General features: G+C 53.3%; 3 protein-coding genes across 3 annotated transcripts; 1 reads left to right on the forward strand and 2 right to left on the reverse strand.

Moving 5' to 3' along the window:
• Window positions 1-6,418, reverse strand: DCST1 (DC-STAMP domain containing 1). The gene is made up of 15 exons (XM_074529582.1): window positions 6,216-6,418; window positions 3,932-4,006; window positions 3,675-3,803; window positions 3,454-3,593; window positions 3,191-3,362; window positions 2,920-3,063; window positions 2,698-2,819; window positions 2,465-2,619; window positions 2,139-2,238; window positions 1,950-2,045; window positions 1,749-1,875; window positions 1,517-1,633; window positions 1,279-1,421; window positions 334-447; window positions 1-252 (listed from the first exon to the last, which is right to left on the reverse strand). Exons 1-15 carry the CDS (start codon window positions 6,229-6,231, stop codon window positions 1-3), a joined length of 1,902 nt encoding a protein of 633 aa, XP_074385683.1. The 5' UTR covers window positions 6,232-6,418.
• On the reverse strand, window positions 6,336-17,242 carry DCST2 (DC-STAMP domain containing 2). The gene is made up of 17 exons (XM_074529583.1): window positions 17,020-17,242; window positions 13,831-14,181; window positions 12,053-12,223; window positions 11,834-11,935; window positions 11,540-11,737; window positions 11,371-11,436; window positions 10,650-10,863; window positions 10,414-10,571; window positions 10,168-10,332; window positions 9,920-10,087; window positions 9,723-9,823; window positions 9,508-9,638; window positions 9,299-9,414; window positions 9,136-9,229; window positions 8,827-9,036; window positions 6,415-6,572; window positions 6,336-6,382 (listed from the first exon to the last, which is right to left on the reverse strand). Exons 1-17 carry the CDS (start codon window positions 17,240-17,242, stop codon window positions 6,336-6,338), a joined length of 2,673 nt encoding a protein of 890 aa, XP_074385684.1.
• ADAM15 (ADAM metallopeptidase domain 15) lies at window positions 17,054-25,209 on the forward strand. The gene is made up of 25 exons (XM_074529556.1): window positions 17,054-17,313; window positions 18,159-18,274; window positions 18,778-18,854; window positions 19,141-19,219; window positions 19,327-19,403; window positions 19,496-19,655; window positions 19,726-19,788; window positions 19,869-19,937; window positions 20,035-20,204; window positions 20,279-20,363; window positions 20,431-20,579; window positions 20,663-20,840; window positions 20,990-21,082; window positions 21,426-21,621; window positions 21,695-21,803; window positions 21,875-22,025; window positions 22,094-22,171; window positions 22,254-22,365; window positions 22,458-22,596; window positions 23,196-23,249; window positions 23,505-23,613; window positions 23,864-23,932; window positions 24,122-24,193; window positions 24,302-24,423; window positions 25,057-25,209. Exons 1-25 carry the CDS (start codon window positions 17,241-17,243, stop codon window positions 25,082-25,084), a joined length of 2,628 nt encoding a protein of 875 aa, XP_074385657.1. The 5' UTR covers window positions 17,054-17,240; the 3' UTR covers window positions 25,085-25,209.
• Window positions 25,210-25,287: the final 78 nt, after the last annotated feature.

Consider the following 25,287-nt stretch of genomic DNA (forward strand, 5'->3'; position numbering starts at 1 on the left):
TCATCCTGCATATCCCTGCTCCTCCTCATCCTCGCTGCTCTCCTGGATGAGGTCGGGGTCTGCAGGCCCACAGGCGATGCAGGTGACCCCCATCACCCTCCAGCAGGACTCGCAGTACAGGGCAAAGCAGTCGGGGTTGGGGCAGGGCTGGTGCTGGGGGGTCTCGGGGGTCCCACACAAGGTGCATTTCTGGCGCAGGCAGCGGCGCAGCCAGGGCCAGCGCCGGCGGCACCACCGCAGCAGCACCGTCCCCTGCAGCGAGGACAGGTCTGTGTGGGCTCAAGGGACAGTGGCAACCCCACCTGGCAGCCCTGTGTCCCTGTCCCCACTCACCAGCTCGGGGGGCAGCCGGGCTTGCCGCGCCACGCGCCCACGCTGCAGGTGCAGGAAATGCTTCCTCTGGCGCAGGAGTTTGTTGTACAGGAACAGCACTCGAGCCTTCTCCCTCTGTGCCAGCAGAGACCCTGAGGGTCAGCAAAACCCACCCCAGAGCCACCCCCAGGCTGTGCCCAGCCCTCAGGCTGCTCATCTTGGGGAGGTGGTGTTGTGGTGTGATTTCAGGGTTTACCTCAGAACCCCGGGTCCCTCCCATGAAGATTCCCTCCCAGGTGTGTCAATCACCTCTCCCTTCCCCATCCTGACCCCTGCCAGCACTGTCTGCCAATCCTGGAATTCCAGAAGGGCATCGAGTGATTGGCAGATCCAAAGGATGCCCTTTATCCCTGGGGGGCATTGGGCCATCCAGGTGTCCTTTGTCCCTTTGTCCCTCCCCTCCTCTACCTGCTTGGTGACTCCCTACCCCTTTCCTGCCCCTATCCCCGGGGTTAAAAGGAGCAGCAACCATGGGCTCAGGGAGTTCTGTTGGAGCTGTTGGGCCAGAATAAAGCTCTGGATCCAAAGCCTCCATCAGAACCGACTCCTTTCCTTCACCATCACCTTAAAGCTTGTCCAGCAGAGATAAATCCAAGGAAGAGACCCTGTTATGGGGGAAGATCCATCCCACCACCACCAGAGCTCCTGCAGGCTTGGAATTGTCTCTAGTGCCCAGCTGCAACATCCAGCTGGCCAAAAGTGTCTCTGGGGTGAAACACCACAGTTGCCACTTTTTGGTTAAGATACAGGGGCCAGACAAGCCAAGGCACGTCCCGTCTGGCTATATTGGTAATACCAATATTTTGGCACCCAAATGTGCTGCTGGTCCACCAGCAAAGATGGTGAGGGTCAGCAAAACCCCCCCAGAGCCACCCCCAGGCTGTGCCCAGCCCTCAGGCTGCTCACCTTGGGGAAGTAGAAGGCGGCGATGGCGCGGCGCAGGCGGAACGGGTACACCTGGGCCACGCAGAGCAGGGCCAGCAGGCCCAGGGGCAGGCAGGTGTTCAGGTACTGCTGCCTCGTCATCCCTGTGGGCCGTGGCAGGCAGACTGGGGACAGGGCACCGCTGTGAGCCCCCCAGGGCAGCCCCTGAACAGTTGTGGGGCTGGCTGGGGGGAGTTTTCCGTCCCTGGCTAGGGCTTACCCAGGTTGGAGGTCTCCATTTCAGATTCAAAGGAGGTGTTGAGGGCCCCGATGGTGCCCCGCAGCAGCTGTGCCATCAGGGATGTGCCCATCACGTTCACAGACAAGTGGTGGCTGGCTGTGGGATGGGGGGATAGGGAGGCTGAGGAGGGGCTGGGAGGGCTGAGGGGGTCCCTGTATTGCTGAGGGGCATGGTGGGACCACGAGCTGGCCTTTCAGCGCTGTGAGCTCACCTTGGTAGGAATACTCGATGAAGGAATGATTGTGGATGACGCTGAGAATGGTGAAGATGAAGTGGTCCAGGCCACAGACAAAGAGGAGGAAGAGCAGGAGTGGGATGCACCTGAGCAGCTCCATCACCTGCAGGGAGCAGGGGAGCTGTCACAGCCTGCTGTGCCCAGCTCTGACCCCCCTGATTACCCCCAGCCCCTCACCATGTGCCGCCGCTCAGGCCGCTGCACGGCCGGCTTGCACGGGAAGATGAAAGATGGGACCTCCTCCTTGAGCAGGGGCAGCAATGCCTGCTTGTTCTGGATGAGGGGCAGGGGGTGTCTCAGTGCAGCCTCTGGGACACCCCACTGGTGGTGACAGGGCTGCCCTGCACCCCTTTCCCACTGCCCAACCTGCTCTCTGCGCCGGGCATCGATTTGGCGGAAATAGGTGGTGATGTAGCAGTTGTCAAAGCCGATTTTGTGACAGTACTGATAGGTGTAGTTGAAAGCCCTGGAGAGAGAGGATAGGTTTGGGGTGAAGGAGGCACTGGGTGAAGCCCCCAGGACCCCTCCCTTGTCTTCATGCCTCCCACAAGACCTGCTGCCAAAGAAGGCTCCCACTCCTCTATGCCCCACAGCTGGCATAGGGGTGTCACCCCCATCCCCTGTGCCAGCTGTGACCATCCTAGGGGGGTGTCACCCTCAGCCCCTGTGCCCCTGACCATCCCAAGGCTCACGAGATGAAGACGAAGAGGAAGGTGAAGGACAGCAGCAGGCGGAAGAAGGAGACAGCCAGGCCCAGGCGGGCGCCTTCCTGCCGCAGCTGCGAGGTCAAGTCCTCCCGCATCTGCGCCGCCACCTCGGTGCCCACCAGCATCTTCTGGTGCTCCTCCTGTGGCAGAGGGGTCACAGGGCAGGGCAGGGCCATGGGCACAGGGGATAGGCACCCACAGGGTGCCCAGGCACCCACCTTGTAGGCAATGCTGGCACTGAACTCCTGGCTGAGGCTGTTGACGGAGCCGTTCACCTGGTCATACATGTGCCCGAAGTTGCCATCCACAGGGATCTTCTCCTTACACCAGTGCCTCATGACTGCACAGGTGGCACAGGGACAGTGGTGGCTGTGGCTGCCGTGCCAGGGGGCAGAACTGGATCTGCCCCTCCAAGGGAGCACGGGGTCGGGATCACCTACATTTGACCGTGTGGCAGAGGAACCCAAACTGCATGGGCAGGCAGACGAGGTGGTTGAAGAGGGGCAACTTCACTCGTTTCATGCATTTTTGGTGCATTTTCTGGAAGTGGGTTGTGCAGCGCAGCAGGCCCATCTGGATCAGAGCTGGAGAGCAGGAGGAGCCCTCAGCTGCCTGTGCAGCCCACTGCCCCAGCTCCCAACCCTGTGGGGACAGCAGTGGGATCTGGGGCAGCCCCCTCGCTTTCCACCCCACTTTTTCCACCCCGCTCACTTTCACAGCGAAGTTTGGTCTTTGTCTCGTAGAGCTCCTGGGTGCTGGACTCTTTGCCCATCTCAGGGTGTTGCTTCAGGTCATAGCCATCATCACTGGCCATCTGCTCGTTCAGCTCCATGAAGGCTTCGGAGACGTTGTGTGTCTCGGCGTTGAGTGTCTCCGCACTCTTCTGCCAGGGCACACACACACACACAGACACAGGCAGAGGCTTGGTCCTGCTCCCCCAGCCCCCCAGCACCCCTGCCCAGAGCCCTCCTCACCACCAGCTCATCCATGACTTGGCGCATGGGGGCTGTAGATGCGTGCCACAGGAGTCCCGTGTGGTTGACCTGTAGCTCCACCACGCACTCCATCGAGCGCTTCGTCTCCATCAGGTTGTACCAGAGGTTGGCCCCGGGTCCTGGTGGCAGCAGGGGTGGCTCAGAGCCCAGCAGCTCCCAGGAGCCCACTGGGGGACACAGGGATATGGGGGGGACCCTACCGTTGTAGATGGCAGCGAAGACAAAGGAGAGAACGTAGAGCCGACCCTCCTTGCCCAGGAACTTGGGCACCATGAGCATGTTGGCACAGCGGAAATGGGGGGACGTGGCCCAGCCCAGGGCAGTCACCCCTGTGCAGAGCAGAGAGCTGAGCCCATGGTCCCCACAGAGAACCCCCTGCTCTGGGGGTTCTGATGGTTCTCAGATGGGGCTCCTGATGGTCCCCATGCCCTCAGTCCCCTCCCTGCCCCATCCTCACCTATCAGCCACCAGGTAAGCTTCACCTTCAGCTTCTCTGATATGTCCAGAGGCATGATGAGGAAATGGCAGACCCCTGGAACACCCAACAATATTCCTCATTCTTCCTAACCTTCCTAATGTTCTAATTCTTCCATTCTTCTAATATGGCTAATTCTTCTTCACAGACTTAAAAATTCACCAACAATTTGCCAATAGTTGGTAACACAAACCTTATCTCATGAGGTTTTTCTCAATCTGACAGGGAAAAATCCATCAGCTCAAAAGAGACACCCACAAACAATAATCATACATTACATAGATAATCTACTCATTACAGCGCCAACAAACAAAAAAATACAAAAGAGTCGTGACAGCATAATTACAGAACTTCAAAACACAAGATTAGAAGTCTCTACATCAAAAGTCAAAAAAAATCTCACCACAGAAATACTTAAAATTAAAAATCATAAAACAAACAAGCCACAAATACAAAACTCAAAAACAATGTTAACAATTTAAAAGAAATCAATTAGATCAGGCCAATTTTAGAGATCACTAATGATAAACTTGCACCACTTTTCAACTTATTAAAAAGAAGCTACAACATCAAATCTCCCAGAACCCTCACACCTAAAGGCCAAAATGCCCTTAAGAAAATTACTAAAGCCCTTCAGCAAAAACAAGCACAACAATGTGCAATGCCACAACATGAACAAAATGTACAAAATGTACAAAAATTTTTGTAATGTACAAAATCACGAATGGGATGGGACTGCTTTGGAATGCATCTTGAGCTGTTTATTTCCCAGCATCAGCCTCATTCCATGGTGATGACAATGGGAAGCTGCCAGCAGCTCACATCCCCAGCAGCAGACCAAGAACTTAATGCTACAACTCACTTTAAAAATTTTTTGACCAATCTCACAAAGCAAAAGCGCATTGACAGGAGTTCTATCCAAGCACTATAAGCACACATACCTTTACTTAAACAATACTTGCTTATTTCAAATACAATACCTGCTTGGAAGCATTAAAACACAACACACAGAGTTCCATTATTAAGCTTAAAACTTCCTAAAATCTCACTAGATATACTTTTCTGTAGCTTAGGGAGTTATTCAAGACAAGTGTTAATCCCTTTGGTTTTATTTGTCCTTACTTTGAAGATAAGTTGGGAAATTATCATTTATTATTATTCACTTATTTATAGTTTATTATTTATTTAAATGTCTATTCTATATATATATTAATAATAGCATTTATTTATTTATTCATTTATTTATTTTTCTACTTTTTGTCCTCAATTTTCTCCCAAAGTTTTTCCCAAATTATCTCCAAATTAACAACCACTGTTCTATTTGTCCTTACTTCTTACACCTCACATAACTTTTCTGCTGACAAACCTTTTGGCTACTGCTTAGTTCTAAATTGTTCTGTTGTCATGTCTGGAGGTGAGGAGATGAATGTTGGGGACTAGCAGTCCCAGTGTGTGAGAAATGGGTTAGAAAAATCTATAGAAAATTTAAAATATAGAAAAATTTCAATATAGAATAGAATAGAATAGAATAGAATAGAATAGAATAGAATAGAATAGGAGATAGATAGATAGATAGATAGATAGATAGATAGATAGATAGATAGATAGATACAGATATAGATTAGATATAGGTTAGATATAGATACAGATATATAGATATAGATATAGATATATGGATAGATAGACAGATAGATCTTGATATATTTATATATTTATATACAGATGTATAAGTAGATATAGATAGGGATAGAGATAGATAGAGATAGTGATATAGAGATATATAGAGATATAGAGACAGTGATATAGAGATATAGAGATATGCCAGATATATAGAGATGCAGATATAGATAGATATAGATACAGATTTAGATAAATATAGATAGATATAGATATAGATATAGATATAGATATAGATATAGATATAGATATAGATATAGATATAGATATAGATATATAGATTTTTATATAGATGTAGACAGATAGATATAGGTACAGATACAGATACAGATACAGATATACAGAAATAGATATAGATATAGATATAGATAGATATAGATATAGATATAGATATAGATATAGATATATAGATTTTTATATAGATGTAGATAGATAGATATAGGTACAGATACAGACATAGATATATACATATAGATATATGTATGTATAATCTATATAATATAGAAAATTTATAGCAGTTCTGCTGTCTCTAAGACCTGCCTTTTGCAGCTTTCCCAAACCCTGTGACTCTAGCGATTCCCCCACTCACCGAGGCCGAGGAACATCCCGAAGCCGGCTCCCAGGAAGGCTTTCCTGCAGCGGTACTGGTCGGGCCGGCTCCAGAGGAAGCGGCTGCACGGGCCGGGCAGGACGGAGAGCACCACTCGCTTCAGGGCTGGGAGGGGACACAGGTGTCAGCCCTGCCCTGCCACTGCCCTGCCGGGGACAGGAGAGGTGGCGGAGCTCACTCGTGTTGGGAGGTTTCCGAGCACGGGATTCTGCTCCAGAATCGATGCCCAGGGGATGCTCCGATGGAGAGGGAACACGCTCGGGTGTTTCGAACACCACCACCTCCTGCAGCTCCCTGTCACTGCTCGCTGCTTCATCCTCGTAGTCAAAGTCGGGTCTGCAGGTGGGGAGAGGAGTGTTGGGGAGCAGCAGTCCAGGTGGGTGGGAAATGGATTTACAGAAAATTTTATAGAAAATTTATAGTATAGAAAAAAATTTAATATAGAATATATATGTGTATATATGTATATGTATGTGTATATATATATATATATATATATATGTATATATATATATATGTATGTATATATATGTATATATATGTGTGTATATATGTGTGTATATATATATGTGTATATATATGTATATGTATATGTATATGTATGTATGTATATATGTATATATTCATGTATGTATGTATGTATGTGTATATATATCATATAAAATAACTATTTTAAATATTTATAGTATATATATACTTTATAGAAAATTTTATAGTATAGAAAAAAAATAATATAGAATATATATGTGTATATATGTATATATATATGTATATATATATGTATGTATGTATGCATGTATATATGTATATATGCATGTATGTATGTGTATATATATCATATAAAATAACTATTTTAAATATTTATAGTAAATATATGTATAATATATATAATATAGAAAAATTATAATATAGTAGAAAGCTTTATAGAAAATCTATAATCTAGAAAAAATTAAATATAGAACGTATATATATGTATATATAAAATATATCAAAAATTCAAAATATAGAAATAGACTATAGAAAATTCTATAGAAAATTTATAATCTAGAAAAAAATTAAATATAGAATATATGTATAATACAAAAAATTTATAATATAGAATTATAGGAAATTTTATTAAAATATTATATAGAAAAATTAATATGGAATATATATAATACAGAAAATTTATAATGTAGAAATAGAATATACAAATTTTTTTCCAAAACTTTGATAAAGAAAAAATTAATATAGAGTATATACAATGTATATAAATATATATAATATAGAATTTCATAATATAAAAATATAGAACATTTTATTAAAAATTTAAATATAGAAGATATAGGTATATATATGTATATATAATATTGAAAATTTACAGTATAGAAGTAGAGTATAGAAAATTTTATTAAAAATTCTATAGAAAATTATGTACAGAAAAATTTTAATTTTTTAAAATTATAGAACTTTTAATAGATATTTATAGAAAATTTATAGACTTTTTTAATAGAAAGTTATATATAGAAAATTTTAGCAGGTTTTTTTAATTATAGAAAATTTCACAGACATTTATAGAAAATCTATAGAAAAATTTTAGTAGACAATTTAATAGAAATTTATAGAAAATTCATAAAATTTTATAGATATAGCATTTTTTACATTTATTTTAAATACTGAAAATTCATAAAGTTTGACAGAACTTTAGAACTGATAGAAAATATTTAAAGTTTAAATTTAATAGCAAATTTTTAAAGTTTGACAGAAGGTTCAGAGAGTGTATTTGTATGTAAACTTTGAGATAAGAAATGTTGATTTAGAAATATTACAGGGCAGACATTGTTGAGAGAGAAATGGAACTAGAAACATGTTTTTAAGGATGATTTTCCAAATAAGACTAGATACTTTAGAGAAATAAAAGAATGAAAGATGCATTGTAGTAGGACCCAGGAGGGGTAATTTTAGATGATTCATTGTAAGTTATTTATAGTATGGTGTGGTTAAAGCTAATAGACTAAGAAACACTTATAGTGTATTGTAATTCGGATTGTGATTGTAATTATAACATCTGTATGGTCTCACCCTTCTCATGAGACTGAAAATAAAAGTTTTGAAAACACCTCTCAGTTGCCCCATATCTCTGTTTGAAAAATGTATAATCAAACACCAGTGCTGGAAGGGAAGGAGGACACTGCCATCCCCACAGGCAGCCTGTCACTGTAATATTTTCTGGAAAAATCCTTTTGTCAGGATTTGTCTCCTGGGAAATTGAGAAGCCTCAGAAAAAAAAAGGAAAACAATATTATCTCATTTGCTTCTTCTGTGTTTTGCTGCTTTGGAATGAGATTGTTTATCCAACAGGTGATTTTTTATGTGAATTGTTTTGACTTAATGACCAATCGCCATCAAGCTGTGTTGGGACTCTAGAAGGAGTGACAAGTTTTCTTTTAGCCTTCTGTAAGTATCCTTTCTCTGTTCTTTAGTTTAATTCAGTATTCTTTAATATAATATAGTATCCTAAAATAATAAATTAGCCTTCTGAGAACATGGAGTCAGATTCATCATTCCTCCCTTCGTCAGGGGTCTCAGAAAATACCACAGCAGCCCTCACCTGGAGAGCAGCCCCTCGCTCTCCTCCTCCTCCTCCTCCAGCTGCTCCTGCAGCCTCCTGGATGTTCTGGAGGGGAACATCCAGCTGCTGATGATGTCCTTGATGCGCTGCAGCAGCTGCTGCCCTCGCTCCCTGCTCCGCTGTCTCCTCACCACTGGAGATGCGTCCTCCACAGCGGCCTGCTCTGCTGTCTCCTCCTCACTCGAGTCCCTGTGGGGGCACAGAGGGCAGGGCTGAGCTGCAGCCCCCCCTCTCACACCCCCTGCAGCCCCCCAGGCTCAGGTGGGCTCCCAGCACCCCTCTGCTCACAGCTCCTCATCCCCAGAGTCCGGGTAGCTCAGAGGGGCCATGCACACGGAGCAGATGTTGTTCAGGGTTTTGTAGCAGTCGCTGCAAAACAACCCTGTGGAAAATGGGGATGTCAGGGTGGAATTTTCTGGAGAGGGGGACCCCATGATGTGGGGGCTCCTACCTTTGCAGTTGGGTGTGATGCAGGCAGTGAAATCTGGCCGCTCTGCCATCCCACAGGTCAGGCAGTGTTTGCGCTGGATGCCCGCGCGGCGAGCGAGGCGAGCAAGGAGAGGGAACCTGCAAGCACGTGGGGCAATGCCATCCCAGACGTCCTTGCCACAGACCCCCAGGGATGACGCTGCCCCTTTTGCATCTCCTGGAAGAGGTTACCTGGAGATGAGGATAAGGAAGAGCCTGCTCTTCCCGGTACCGGCCAAGTGCTTCGTGCCCCCTCGGCTCAGGGCAAACACCGCCCATTCCCGCCGTGCCCGGATGATGTTGTGGAGGAAGGCCAGGCGCTCCTGGCATGGAGGGGATGGGGTGAGGACAGCTGGTAGCTCAGGGAGTGTAGAGGGACACACACATGAGCACAGGGGGCTTCTCACCATCTCACGGGATGGGAAGTACCAGGCACACACCGCCCGGCGCAGGCGTGCCATGTAGGAACCGAAGACGGCGATGAAGAGCCAGATACCGTACAGGATTCCTGGTGGGAAGAAAACTAGTTAAGTGGGGAGGGCACCCCCCTACACCCCCCCACTCACCTGGGTCATTGAGGATGCAGTGGCCTTGGTCTGCACACCTATGGTGATGTAGGTGGCATGGTCGGGCTCCACGGGCTGGATGAGGCAGACCTGGGACAGCACTGAGACCTCGCCCTCCTGCAGCGTGTTGAAGGCAGAGACCAGGTCCTTGTAGATCTCACTGGTGTAGCCCGTCCCGTTGACGCTGATGGTCATGGTTGATGGCGCTGTGGGCGAGCAGTTCAGACCTGGGGCCATCCCACAGCCCTGACCCTCAGCCAGCAGAGCACCCAAGGGTGCTGCTCACCCCTGGCAATGATCTCCGCACTCAGCTGGTGCCGGAACAGGTCAAGGAGCCAGAAGATGCTGTAATCAGCCAGGATGATGCTGAGCCCCAACAGCGTGTGGCGCAGGAACCCAAAGAGCTGAATCCCATACTGGCTTCGCTCAGTCTTTGACAGCCACAGCGCACCTGCACGGCCACGGGAGCACCGTGAGGCCATGACGGGGGGATCAGGTTGGGCTGGGGGACACCCTCGAGGGTGGGACTGACCTGGCGGGATGTAGCGGCCCCTCTCCCGCCCCGACAGAGGCAGCACAGTGGGTTTGCCCTGCTCTGCACACCGCAGGTCCATCTCCACAAAGCGCCGCGTGATGTAAACGTTGTCAAAGGTGTCGTCCCGCAGGTAGCGGCGCCGGTACTTAACCGCACTGGGGGCACGGGGGGGACACTGAGCACCTCCACACCAGGTCCCCATCCCCGTGGGTCATCACCAGGGCACTACTCACCGGTACCACAAGAAGAGCACGGCCAAGAAGGAGATGTAGGAGAAGAGCTCCAGGAAGCGGTGGTAGGGCTCCATGTGGTGCTGCACGGCCTCCATGATATCAGCAGACACCTCCCCCAGGCTCTTGCTGGCATTGAGGTTGACGCTGAAGTGGTGCATGATCGTGATGTTGAACTCAAACTCGGCACGGACACGGTTCAGGGCGTCCGTGATGGCTGCAGAGGATACGAGAGGTGCTGTGCATTGCAGCCGGATCCAGAAGAGGGGCGCAGAAAAGGATCCGTGCAGTGGATTTGGTTTGCTAATTTGAGATTTTGTTAATTTTGAGATTTTTTTGGTTAATGTGCTAAAGAGTGTGGTGGCTAATAACTAACTTACTTATTTCTTGTTGTGAGGTAGGATTAGGAGAAAGGCAAAGTAGGTTTAAAACTTTAAAAGGGTATAAAGAAAAATGTATTAATAGTAACTTAAAGAAAGAGTATGAATTAGAATAGATAATATAATAAGAATTAGAACAAAACTTTTAGAATACTCTTCTTCTTATAACCTTTTTTTCTTGCTGATAATGTAAAGAAATAAAATTTTAGTTAGTTTACTACTTTTTTAATAGTTTTTTCTTGTTTATTTAGGGAGAGTGGTTTGAAGTTTTGTATCATTTCCACAGATGTCTGGCATGTAAAACAATAACAACTCCCGACCCCCACATGGCACTGGATACTCACGGGTTGCAAGGTTGGTCCGGATGAACTTCTGGATGTACTTTGGGATGGTGCAGAACATGAACGAAACTGCAGAGAGGGTGGAATCTCTGTAGGGCTGGGCCCCCATGATGGGGACACATCTGCCCCATCAAGCCCATTAGCCCCCCATGGCAGAGGGACAGGGACTCACGAGTGCTGATCATGCCGCAGAGGGCCTTGAAGGTGATGACAATGTAGCAGATGTGGAAGAGGAGGGGCAGGGCACGCTCACACCTGTCCTTGGCCTTGTCTATGTAGCGATAGCAGCTGGTCTTGGGATCCCCCAGCTCGCGGTTGCAGATGTTCCCAGCCCTCGCCAGCCACATCCAAACGTTGCGCAGGGCCCGGGCTGTGGGCAGGGAGGGGGCATTGCAGACAGCGATGGTCTGAGAGGAGAGTAAGGGGGTGCTGGGGCTGGGGACACCCCCAGGGGTCCAACACTCACCAACGTGTCTGGTGGAGTCTGTGATGGAGCGGATGAATTTACGGACACGGTCACCCAGCACCTTGGCATTCTGGCCAATCTCCTTGATTTTCCTCTGCAAGTCTGCAGAGAAAGGGGACACCTGAGCATACCCCAGAGAGTGAGGGTAGCCTGAGGCTGTCTGTTCTCCCCAGGAAGGGCCCCTCCAGTCTCTCCACCTTTCCCCAGCCCCCTGCTCACTCAGCAGTGGCTCCTTGGCACGTTGCAGCCGCTCGGCCGTCTGGTTTTGGGCCAGCTCAGCCCCACACGACAGCGCCTTGGCGAGCTGGGAGACGTTGTGCATGAGATTGGTGCCAGGCCCTTGCACGGTCAGGCACAGCGCCAGCATCATGACCATCATCTTCCCCTCCTCTGCAAAGACAGAGCAAGAATCAGTCTCATAATCTGACAGGGGAAAATCAATCAATCTCATAATCTGACAGGCAAGAACCAGTCGAATAATCTGACAGCAAAAAATCAGTCTCATAATCTGACAGGGCAAGAATCAGTCTCATAATTTGAGACGGAAAAATCAATCATTCTCATAATCTGACTGGCAAGAATCAGTCTCATAATCTGACACGAAAAAATCAATCAGTCTCATAATATGACAGGGAAAAATCAGTCTCATAATCTGACAGGGAAAAATCAATCAATCTCATAATCTGAGAGGGAAGAATCAGTCTCATAATCTAACAGGGAAAAATCCATCTCATAATTTGACAGCGAAGAATCAATCTCATAATCTGATAGCAAAAAATCAATCTCATAATCTGACAGGGCAAAAATCAGTATCATAATTTGACAGGCAAGAATCAATCTCATAATTTGACAGGGAAAAATCAGTCAGTCTCATAATCTGAAGGTTGTGAATTCCATCCTCACACAGGGCACCACTAATGTTGATTATCTAACTTCTTTTTTTTTTTTTTCTGTTAGAGTTGGGATTGAAAGTGCTCAATATGGTATTTCGTGTCTGGATTTAGATGTTTATTATTTTTTATCTATATTACAGTTTTATAAACTGTGAGTTCTACAGTATTTTACTAATAAATTACAAAATGGTTTTGTATCAATTTTTACAAGGTCTTTAAAGGAGAAAGTATCTAATTAAGAAATGACACTTAAATTATTTTTATTTTTAACTCAATAATTTGTTTTTTGCAATGTGGACTTTTTAAAGTTTAATTATAAAATATTACTTAGATTTATGAAGAAGAAGGTGAAGAAGAAGGATTAGCTACTGTCTTAAATGGCTATCTTAATTTTATATATATTACTATATTTAAAACTTTAAATTCAATTCAGCTTTCTGCTAGGTGATATTACACACTTCTATTTCAACTACACATTTATAATTTTATTATTAATCTGTTACATATAACTAATCTGCTGTATATAAATTATAATCTTGTCATTAATCTCTTGCATATAACTAATCCGCTATATATAATTTATAATCTTGTTATTAATCTGTTATATATAAATAATGTGTTATATATAACTTATAATTTTATTATGAATCTATTCTATATAACTAATCTGCTAAGTATAATCAATAATCTTATTAATCTGTTATATATAAATAATGTGTTATATATAATTTATAATTTTATTATTAATCTCTTCTATATAACTAATCTGCTATATAGGATTTATACTCTTATTAATAATCTGTTATATATAACTCATCTGTTATATAGAATTTATAATATTATTATTAATCTTCTATATATAACATAATCTTATTCATCTGATACATATAACTAATCTGCTAAATATAATTTATAATCTTATTATTAATCCATTATTAATTAATTTTGGAATTTTTTTTTCCAGGTTTAGGTCAAATGTAGTGTTCTCCTGAAGGTCTGTGTTTTTTAACCCAGAAAATTTAAGTTTTTTAGTATCTAGGGCTCTAACACATTCCTGGTGCTCAGCCAGGAGCTGGCATCCCCTGGCACCCCATGGTTGCTCACTGGTGAAGAAGTGTGGCAGTGCCAGCAGCACGATCATCCGCGTCTTCATGGAGAAGGCCATGCCCAGGCCCATCCCCGCACCCATGAAGACGGTGACGCTCAGGCAGTACCAGACATTGTGGCCCTGCACCAGCAGCACCAGGGCCCCGTAAATGCTGGCCAGCAGCAGGCCCAGCGTGAGGCCGCCCAGGCTGCGGGCGAACTCCTGGGCCTTGCTGGGCTCTTGCGGCCTGCGCTTGGCCCCGGCCCGCGGGGCCTGGTCCTTGCGCAGGCCCCGCCAGGCCCGCAGGGCTCTGCCCAGACCCGACACCAGCCTCATGCCGAGGCTGCTGCTGCTCCCTCCAGCTTTGTCTGGGTGGGAGAACAGCAGAGTGAGCGAGAGGTTTCCAGGGTGCTGCTGCACCGTTGCAGGTCCTGCCTGACGGTTTCCGTTGAGTTTGAAACCCCTCGGCAGTTTCAGTTGAGCTCTGCTGCACTGGGTTCGTTGGACTCTCTGAGCTCCTCAGGGAGGGAAATAAAGGCAGGGGTTTGTCAGGAAAATTAATCCACAAACACCAGAGGTCTATGTCCAAAAAGGAGACAGAGGAGTCCTGTAACTTTATTCAAACAAAGGGAGAGGCCATGAGGTATTCCCCTGGGTCTCAAACTTTTGGGGTCGCAGTCTCCTTTTTATCCTAATTTCTCTCTCTCTTTTCCCATTTCTGAGGTACATGAGAGGTACAGACTTCCCAAAATACCCAATACCAAAGATTCTTCTCTAATGTATAACCCTCAGTTTTAATTTTTAATTTCTTATGGAAGTTAGCCTCATGCCGAGGCTGCTGCTGCTCCCTCCAATTTGTCTGGGTGGGAGAAACGGCAGAGCGAGCGAGAGGTTTCCAGGGTGCTGCTGCACCTTTGCAGGTCCTGCCTGACGGTTTCCATTGAGTTTGGAACCCCTGGGCAGTTTGGAACCCGAGCTCTGCTGCACGGGTGACTTGGAATGCAAGACTCTCTGAGTTCCTCAGGGAGGGAAATGAATACAGGACCTTGTCAGGAAAATTAATCCACAAACCTCATAATCAGAGGTTTCTGCCCAAAAAGGAGACAGAGGAGTCCTTTTACTTTGTTTAAATAAAGGGAGAGGTCACAGGGCATTCCCTTGGGGTGTCTCCAATTTTTGGACTAAGCAGCCTCCTTTTTATCCTAATTTCTCTCTCTTTTTTCCCATTTCTGAGGTATTTGAGAGGTACAGACTTCCCGGAACACCTGATACCAAAGATTCCCCTCTAATGTATAACCCAAACTCCAGCTTGGGACTCTATACTAGGAAAGCTTTTAACACGGATTTTCACACCCTGAACTCTTGCCTTCCAACTGATGTATTCATGCAATGAACAACCTTACAGCAACCCACAGCTGTTCGTGTCTCTTTGAATATGCCAGACCCAGTAAAAGCTCACCACCCTGATGTTCATCTTCCCAACAGAGAAATTCTGTATAATTACGTGTCAGTAATTGCAGGTTTAATAAGCCTCAGAAGTTGTAGAGAGAAGAAACTCCAGCCAATAAATCAGTGGGGACCAGAGCCCATGGGACACTGGAGACACAAATCAGGGACATTTGGCCACACAACCACGAGATGGAGAGGAAAAAACAAGGCCAGCCATCAGCCAAAAGGGCAAAGTGGCTAATTGCAGCAGGGGAAGATCACAACCACTGAGTCAAGAAACCCACTGACCCAAAAGGAGAACACTGGTACTCCTCCACCCTAATTAGCATGAGAAGCGAGAGACTCATTCAACCAATAGAAGAGAAAATACTAATTAATACTAATTAATGAGGAACTGTGTGACTTGCAGACCATGAATGTTTAATACTTGTTTGCTAAATGTCATAGTTGAGATAGAGACAACACAAAGCAAGACACTCCATTTTCAGAGGGCTTCAAACCTGGTTTTATTCTAACATGCATGCTTTTTATACATTCTTTCAAAACCCATAAATTTACACTTTACTCATTGGTCAGGAAAGACAAACAAAGTGCTCACTGGAACAGGCAGTTGCAGGTTTCTCTTATTTATCCTTCTTTTTTCTTGGTTTCTATGTCAACGACTTTGGTAGAAAATTCTTTCAGGGGTAAACACGGATCCTCTTCTCAAACTCCTCTCTGGCTCACAGAAATCACTCTAAAACCTCTTCCACATAGAAACAGTGAACAGTTTGCTCATTTGGGGTTGCATTGGGGATAGACCCCCACACAGAACTGAAGATCAATCAATCCCTTGGCTCTGGCTGGGATTGGCCTCTCGCACACCAGGGGGAGGAACCCATTTCAGGAGAACATTTTGGTGACCCAGATGGGCCACAAAGCCTTGCTTGGATCATCTTCCTGCTCCCAGAAATGCAGAATGGGATGGAGCAGGGCTCCTGTGGTGGGGTGGTAGCTCGTGTCTTGCTCGTGGTGTCACAGACTCCAGGCTCCCTGCAGGACAGCAGCAATGCAGGCTGCAGCCCCATGCATGGCATGAAATGGGCTCTGAGGGGTGCATCTGCCACGGGGTTGAAAGAGGATATAGGGAAGATGGAAATGAGGGTCTTCTGTATGTAAAATCTGACACACAGAAGAAGGAAACTAACATCTGTTTCTTTGCTTTAAATAGTCCTTTATGTGGACGGTAGTGTTTCATAATAAAGTCAAAGTTTTCTGTGTGGAAAAAGAGGGGGAAGAAAGCTTAAAATGAAGCAACTTCCCTTGACAAAGACCAGTCACCAAGAAAAAAAAAATAAAAAGACCTGACCTTTTCCTCATTTTTCTTCGTTTCCTTACTTATATCTGGTTTTAAAAAGTTGAAGGTGGGGCTGTGTGGTGTCTGGGTTGTGAGGGTGGGGATCTCTGCTGGCTGGGATGATGAAGGTGGGGGTCTCCGTTGCACGAGGAGATAAAGGCAGGGCTGGTGACACTGGGGGATGTGGGGGTCTCTCCTGCCCTGGGGGATGGAGGCAGGGGGCTCTGCCATTCGGGGTGATGAAGGTGGGGGTCTTCAGTGCACACGATGATGAAGGAGGGGTCTCCAGAGCATGAGATGATGAAGGTGGGTGCCTCTGCTCTCCGGGGTGGTGAACGTGGGGGTCTCCACTCTACGGGATGATGAGGGCAGGGGTCTCGGGATGGGGAAGGCTCCCACCCCATCACCACCACCGCCTTGCCAGCCACCCCCAGCCCCTCCCGGCTCACACGGACCCACCCCCGCTCCGCCCCGGCCTGGGCGGTGCCGGAGGAGCGGAACGGGGCCACGGCGCTGGCAGGGAAGTTCCGCCCCCGGGCCGGGCCGGGCCGGGCGGGGTCGGTGCCGGTGCTGGTACCGGGGCCATGCGCGACGGGAACCGGCGGGGGCGGCCGCGGCGGGGCAGCGCGACCCGGAGCGGCCATGGGGGCGATGGGGCCGCGGCTGCTGCTGGCCGCGGGGCTGCTGCTCGCCGCTGGCACCGGGAGAGCTGCAGGTCAGTGGGGAACCGGGGTCCCGAGCGGGATCGGGGGGGTCGGTGGGGTGCGCGGCTCGACCCCGGTCGGGGCATCGCGGGGATATCCGGGAGGACCAGGATGGGATCGGGAGTTGTAGCCCCGCTGGAAGCTCGTTGCCACCTCCTAAGGGTGTCCGGGGTGTCCTCCCGGTACGCTCGGTGCGCCCCCCGGTACGCTCGGTGCGCCCCCCGGGATGCGCGGTGCCCCCTCCCCGGGATGCTCGGTGCTCCCCCGGTACCCCGGTTCTGTCCCCGGCGCTCCCCGGGCTGGTGTGGCCGTGCGGAGCGGGGTTTGCTGCGTTCTCCAAACCCCTTCCCGTACCCCGGGGCCCTGGGCGGGCAGGGGTTCCCCAAAAGCTGACGGGAAGGGGGGATCTGAGTCAGCCCAGCCGAGCTCCCAGCCCTGCCCAGTCTCTGTGCTGGTTGTACTGGGCAGCCGGCCGAGGTGATGCAAGGCTTGGCCGAGGAGCCCATCCCGTCCTCCTGCAGCCCCCAAACAGGGGGGTTCCTCCCAGGCTGTGCTGGGAGCCGTGCTGTGAATGTGGGAGTGCCTGTCACTGCTTCCCACCTGTCCTGGGGGGCTGTGGGGGTGATGGCTGGGGGAGCTGTAATGCCTGAGTGACCAGAGTTGGATGGGAGACCAGGAGGGTCCAGGGTGCCGGCTGGGGGTCCAGGGTGTGCTGGGTGACCTTGGGGGTCTGGGTTGTGATGAGTGACCGTGGGGGTGTGGGCTGTGCTGGGTGTCCTTGAAGGTCTGGGCTGTGCTGGGTGACACAGTGGTGAGCACCCTGTGCAGGTGACACAGTGGTGAGGGCCCTGTGCAGGTGACAGCTCGCAGCAGCAGCAGCAGCAGCACAGTGAGGAATCAGGACACTCCTGGTCAGTGACCCCACGGGTGCTGTGGGATAACCGGACACTCAGCTTGGCTGAAGCCACCCAGGTGAGCCCCCACCTACATTCCTGGGGTCCCCCACACTTGTGGCAGTGCCTGCACCCTGCCACCTCCCCTTGCCCTCTTCTCACTGCAGGACATGTCCTGGTGCCACATCCCCAACACCCAGGAGCAGTGGGGAAGGGGGCCCCCAGCAAATCCCCCTTCCCCTCCTGATGCTGGGAGGGACACTTCTGGGTCGGGGTCCGCACCGGGTGGAGCGGAAGGGCCCGGCCCACCATAGGGAGTCTCTCCGGTGTTTCCGCAGCGCTGCACCGGGCAGGAAGAGCGGGAGGAACGGGGTGGGGGCCCCGCTCGGTCCAACCCCCCCCTTTCCCCGACACAATGAGGCCGGGAGGGAGGGACGCTTCCTGCGGGGAGGGCAGGGCATCCCTTCCGACCGCTCCCTCCGGGCACGCGGCAGGGCCGGGCGGGTCGCGGTGCCTCTGGGGGTGCGTGGGGAGGGGGCAGCTTGGCTCAGGGGGTACCCCATTAACCTCGGCCTGTGCCAGGGGGGGTTCCCCGCCCGTCTGACAGTCCTGCTGGAGCTGGAGGGAGTGCGGCTGCTGCTGGAGCTGGAGCAGAACTGGTGAGTCTGTGGTTCTGGGGGCAGCAGCGGGGCGTGGGATGGAGTTCCTGGACCTGTGGAGGGGTGGGGGTCTTGCTGGGACCCTGGGGCTCTGCCTCTGTCCATGGTGCACTTAGAGTGGGGGTCCCTTATTCCCTGTCTCCATCCATGCATAGATGGGGTGGGGGCCCCAGGGTGCACCCACAGCAGAGACATGGGAGGTGCTGAGTCCTCCCTTCCTGCCGGGGCATGCTCAGGGCAGGGTGAGCTGGGGGTTCTTGCTGTGGGTGACACGAGTCTCTGGCAGGGAGCTGGTGCAGGGCACTGGGGCGCTGCTCTATTACCTGCCTGATGGCACACGGGTGATCCAGGAGCCCAGAGAGCAGGTATGGCCTCCAGCATGGCTGTGACCCGTGCTGTCCCCAAGCTGGGGGCTGTCACACCCCTGTCCCCCCAGCCTGGGATGGATCCTGATCCCACTTCTTTGCCGCAGGAGCACTGCTGCTATCAGGGGACTGTGCAGGGCTTTCCTGGCTCCTGGGCCAACCTCTGTGCCTGTGCTGGACTCAGGTGAGCCCCCAAGCCCAGTGGTCCATGAACCCACTCCCACTGTGCTGATGGTGGGATGGGCTCCATATCCCAGCTCCTCTGTCCTTCCCCAGTGGCCGCCTCTGGCTGTCGGACACCAGGAGCTACACACTGGAGCCAGACAGCAGCAGCCCAGGGCAGCACTTGGCATCCCGGCTTCAGCTGGAGCCACAGAGCTGCAGGCAGGGCTCCCAGCCTGGGGCAGAGGCAACAGAGCCCCCCTGGCCACAGAGGGTAGGTCACCCAGGGGTCTTGCCCCACAGAGAGTTGGTGTTTCAGCACTCTGACCCCTCTCTGTCCCCAGGGCAAGCGGGCAGCGGCAGAGCAGCGCTTTGTGGAGCTGGTGATGGTGGTGGACCACGCTGCGGTGAGTGCTGGGCAGTGTCCCCACAGCAGGGGCTGCCCTTCCCACAGCCACCCCTCTGACCCCTCTCGCTGTTTCCCCAGTTCCAGAATTACCCCAGCCTACAACGTGTTCACACCCGGACCCTGGAAATTGCCAACCAGGTGGATGTGGTGAGTCACGGTCATGTCTGTCCATGCCAGCCCTGTGCCCAGCTGTGCCCTTGGCCCTGCAGTGCTGGGGGGGCTCTGACCCCTCTGTGCCCCCCAGTTCTTCCGCCCGCTGGGAGTGCGGGTGGCCCTGCTGGCCGTGGAGGTCTGGAGCGAGGGTGACAAGATCGCGGTGGGCGGCAGCGCCCGGGCCGTGCTGGAGCGGTTCCTGCGCTGGCGCCGCGAGGAGCTGCTGCCCCAGCTGCCCCACGACAATGCCCAGCTCCTGACGTGAGTGGGGGACAGGGTGGGGACAGGGGGACGAGGCCATGGCAGTCCCCCAACCCGCTGTGCTCTGTCCCCAGGGGTGCCCACTTCGATGATGTCTCCGTGGGGATGTCGACTCAAGCTTCCATGTGTTCCCCCACGCGCTCCGGGGGGATCAGCATGGTCAGTACCTCTGTCCCCCCACCCCATTCTCCCACCAGCTGCCCTCCCTGACCCTGCTGTCCCACAGGATCACTCTGTCAGCGTCCTCGTCGTGGCCTCCACTGTGGCCCATCAGCTGGGGCACAACCTGGGCATGCGCCACGACAGCGCCGGGCACCTCTGCGACTGCGGCGACCTCCGGCACGACCGCGGCTGCATCATGGCACCACCCACGGGGTGAGGGCAGCGGGCAGCCCTTCGGGGAGCTGGGGCCAAGCCCCTTCCTCACCTCACCTCACAGGCCCTTCCTGCCTCTGCAGGTTGACACCTGGCTTGAGCTTCAGCAACTGCAGCCGGCAGGACCTGGAGCGCAGCCTGCAGCAGGGCCAGGGCTGGTGCCTGTCCAATGTCCCCGAGCCCCAGGTCCTGACCGGGAGCCCCACCTGCGGGAATCGCTTCGTAGAGCTGGGCGAGGAATGTGACTGCGGCCTCAGCGTGGTACGGGGGGCTCTGGGTAGGCCTGAAGCCCTGAAGCCACCCCATTTCTCCATGGCTTTGCCCTGGGGTGTCTGGGGCTGGCAGGGTGGTTTCCAGTGCCCAGTGCTGGGTGCTGGTGGCACGCACTGACTGCAGCCTCCCCACCTCAGGAGTGCACCGATCCTTGCTGCAACAGCAGCTCCTGCCAGCTGATGCCAGGGGCTGCGTGTGCCACCGAGGATGCCTGCTGTGAGGACTGCCAGGTGTGTGGGGATGGGCACCCATGCCATGGGCACACCAGCCACTCTCTGTGGTGGGCGAGTCCCCCACCTACCTCATTTATCTGACCATGTCCCCCTACTCACCCTGTTTATCTGATCATGTCCCCTCACTCACCCCCTTTATCTGACTATGTTCCCCACTCACCATGTTTATCTGACTGTGTCCCCCCCACTCACCCCATTTATCTGTGTTCCCCACTCACCATGTTTATCTGACTGTGTCCCCCCCCCCCACCCCATTTATCTGACCATGTTCCTCACTCACCCCATTTATCTGACCCTGTCCCCCCATTCACCCCGTTTTTCTGACCATGTCCCCCCACAGCTGCGCCGTGCTGGCCACGTGTGTCGGGAGCCGCTGGGCGAGTGTGACCTGCCCGAGTTCTGTGACGGGGTCTCACGGCGCTGCCCCCCTGACACGTTCCTGCAGGACGGGCAGCCCTGTGCCAGCGGGCGGGCACGCTGCTACAGCGGGGCCTGTGCCACCTACGAGGGGCAGTGCCAGCAGCTGCTGGGGCCAGGTAGGTAGAGCAGGGCCGGGGTGGGGTGCTGGCAGCTAGGTAGGGGTGCTGAGGGTCTCTGCCCCTGCTGCAGGTGCCAGTCCTGTCTCCAGCTCCTGCATGGCAGCCCTGAACACCAGAGGGGATGAACGTGGGCACTGTGGGCAGCTCCCCAACGGCTCCTATGTCACTTGCACCCAGCAGTGAGTGAGGTCCCTGTCCTTCTCCATGTCCTCTTGCCATGCCCCCTGCCCTGACCCCTCTGTCCCTGCAGGGACACCAGCTGTGGGATGCTGCAGTGCCAGCGCGGCAGCTCCCGTGGGAACAGCCCAGAAGGGTCCTGCCAGGGCACCACCCTGCCCGGGGATGAGGATGTGACAGATGCAGCCATGGTGCTGCCTGGCACCACCTGTGGCCCTGGGAAGGTGAGCAGTGGGGTGACAGGGAAGGGAGCAGGGGGAGTCTCACAGTGCTGACACCCCATGCCCCACAGATGTGCCTCCAGCACCGGTGCCAGGACATCTCCGTGCTGGGTGACCAGCAGTGCCAGAGCAAATGCCATGGGCACGGGGTGAGTGCGGGGCTGGGGAGCGGCTGTGGGCAGTGGGGAGCTGCCCCTCAGGGGCTGAGCTGAGCCAGTGTCACCCACCCAGGTGTGCAACAACCACGGACACTGCCACTGTGAGCGGGGCTGGGCCCCCCCAAGCTGTGACAGCCCCGGCGTGGGGGGCAGCGAGGACAGCGGCCCTGCTGGCCTTGAGCGAGGTGAGGAACAAGGGCAGGCAGAGAATGAGGCTTTGTGTGGTGCCAGGGAGGGTGCTGGGCACGGCGGGGGCTGACGTGCTGCTCTCCCGCAGGGGGAAGCGCCCTGCCCACGGCCCTGCTGCTGAGCGCGCTGCTGGGGCTGGCGCTGGCACTGGGGCTGTGCCGTGCCCGCCGTGCCGGCCTGCACAAGCGCCTCTGCCAGCTTGGGAAAGGCACCTCCTGCCAGTACAGGTACCGGGGATAGGGGGGCACGTCGGGGGTGTGTGGGGGGCACGTGGGTGTTGGCACGCTCGGCTCTGCATGCGTATGCCGAGGCACACTGGTGGCACAAGGCTGCCACGCTCACCTCTGCATGCGTGTGCCGTGACACACAGGTGACACAGTCACTTCTACGTGTGTGTTGTGACACGCAGGTGGCACACATCCCTCTCTGCATGCGTGTGCTGTGTCATGCAGATGGCACGCTGGCCCCTGCACGCGTGTGCCAAGGCACGCAGGTGGCACACGACACCTCTGCACGCGTTCGCCGTGGCGCATCAGCGGCCTGCTCGACTCTGCTCACGCGTGCTGCGACACACGGGTGGCACTCCCACCTCTGCATGTGGCACGCAGGTGGCACGCTCAATCCTGCATGCGTGTGCCCTGGCATGTGAGCACACACGCACACGTGTCCCCCGTGGTGGCCGCCCGAGCGCGGTGTACACGTGTCCCCACCATCCATGTGTGTGTTTGTGCGTCCCCAGCGCAGGTCACAGCCCCGTCACCCCACGTCCCCGCGGCTCCTCTCGCCCCCCAGCCTTGGGCTGAGCCCCCCACTCTTCTCCCCACAGTGCTGAGACCCGGGTGCGGTTCCTGGGTCCCGGAGCCGCAGACGGCTGGAGCGGGTAACGTCACCGCCGGCGCCCGGGCGTGGGGCTGTCCCCGAGCCGTCCTGCTTCGCAAGGCCTCCGGTGCTGCGCTCTTCCCCTGGCAGTGCCCGTGGGGTGCGGGGCAGCCCCGGGGTGCGGGGTGTCGCATCTTCCAGCGCCGAGGGGTTCGTTTCTCTTGGGCTTCTGCTGGTGTCGGTGTCGCTCGGTGGCCGTGCGGGGTCCCCCAAACACCCAGAGCGAGCAGGGTCTCATCCTGGGTTTTCCCTGCAGGATCTCACAGCCAGAGCCCACGTCAGGCAGCAGCCAAGGTCCCCCTGCACGTCCCCGGCCCCCGCAGTGGCGGCAGGCCACGGAGCTGCAGGTCATGCATGGCAGCAAGGTGAGGATGGGGGTAGCAGGTGCCCAGTTGTCTTCAGTCCGGGGATGCCAGCTCCGAGCATCCCACGTGTGGGGATATCCCACTCCTTGGCACACAGAGCAGCCTGGCATGGCCACTTGGCACAGCCAGGGATTGGAGCCCGTCCCAGCCAGGGCTGTGCACTGAGTGAGGGGGGGTCTCTGTCTCTGCCTGGCGGGAGGGGGGTCTCCGCATGCTGCATGGCTTGCCCCCCCTCTCCCTCTCTCCGCAGCCGGCTGCCCTCGGCTCAGCCCGGCCTGATCCGCCCTCCCGGCCTCTCCCGCCGGACCCTGTGCCCAAGGTAATGCCCGGGCAGGGCGGGGGGCACCCCCCAGCCCACCCCGGACCCGCTGCATGTCTGGCTGCGCTCCAGCTCTCAGGGACCTGTGTGACACGGCTGTCCCCAAACCTCTCCAGCCCAGCGGGACGCTGGTTCCCGCGCTCCCCCACTTGTCCCCCGCTGTCACACTGTCCATCTCTCTCTGCCCAGGCCCCCCCTTCGGACAGGCCGCCCCCCCCCACACGCCCGCTGCCCGCAGACCCTGTGCTGCTGAGCGCTCAGGTAACGCAGCAGCACCTGCGTGTGGGGCAGGAGGCCATTCCCACCCCCCAGGAGCCCGTCGGGGGGTCAGCCCCTTACCGAGCTTTGACCCTCCTCATGGCCTTGCAGCCCTCAGGTCCAGCCAAGCCGCCCCCACCACAGCGGCCGCTGCCCTCGGACCCCCCAGGCCCTTCGGTGTCCCGCAGTGAGAGCCCCCCTGGGCACCCCTATGTCACCGTGATTCCTGCCAGGTGAGCACAGGACGGCTGGGAGCTCCTGGAGGTGTGAGGGGGTGATATGGGGTGTGAAGGGGCGATGTGGGGTGTGAGGGGGCCATGGGGAGTGTGAAGGAGCGTCGGGGGTTGTGAGGGAGCTCCGGGTGCTGTGAGGGGACAATGCAGGGTGTGAGGGAGCACTGGGGGGTGTGAGGGGGCCATGGGGAGTGTGAGGGAGCTCCAGGGGATGTGAGGGGGCGATGCGGGGTGTGAGGGGGCAATGGGGAGTGTGAGGGAGCAATGCGGGGTGTGAGGGGGCCATGGGGAGTGTGAGGGAGCTCCGGGGGATGTGAGGGGGCGATGCGGGGTGTGAGGGGGCAATGCGGGGTATGAGGGGGCCATGCGGGATGTGAGGGGGCGATGCGGGATGTGAGGGGGCCATGCGGGATGTGAGGGGGCGATGCGGGGTGCCAGGATGGGGGCCTGCAGTGGCCTGAGGGGAGTGCGGGTGGGGGAGAGGGGGTAGCCAGGAGAAATGAGGGGCCAGAAAAGGGCGGCAGAGGAGAAAGGAGAGGGTCAGGGTGGGGATGCAGAGCGGAGGACGGGGGGAGCTGCAGGGGAATTGTGCGGACCCCACCCTCACCCCAGCACCCTCCCTTCTCCTGCCAGGCCCGCGCCGGCGCCGCCAGAGGCCTGAGCCGCGGGCAGGGAATGCGCAGCGCTGGATCCGCGGGGAAGGCCGAACCCCGCCGGGCCCCGCCGCCCGCTCTTTCTCCCGCCACGTCAATAAACGGGCTGTGAGCCGCCTCTGCGCTGCCTCCGCCGCACCGGCACCGGGGCACCGCGACAGGGGGGAGCGGGGCGGAACTACAACTCCCGGCAGGCCCCGCGCCGGAACCG

The sequence above is a fragment of the Zonotrichia albicollis genome, chromosome 30, assembly GCF_047830755.1.
Source record: "Zonotrichia albicollis isolate bZonAlb1 chromosome 30, bZonAlb1.hap1, whole genome shotgun sequence".
In the NCBI taxonomy this organism is placed as follows: Eukaryota; Metazoa; Chordata; class Aves; order Passeriformes; family Passerellidae; genus Zonotrichia; species Zonotrichia albicollis.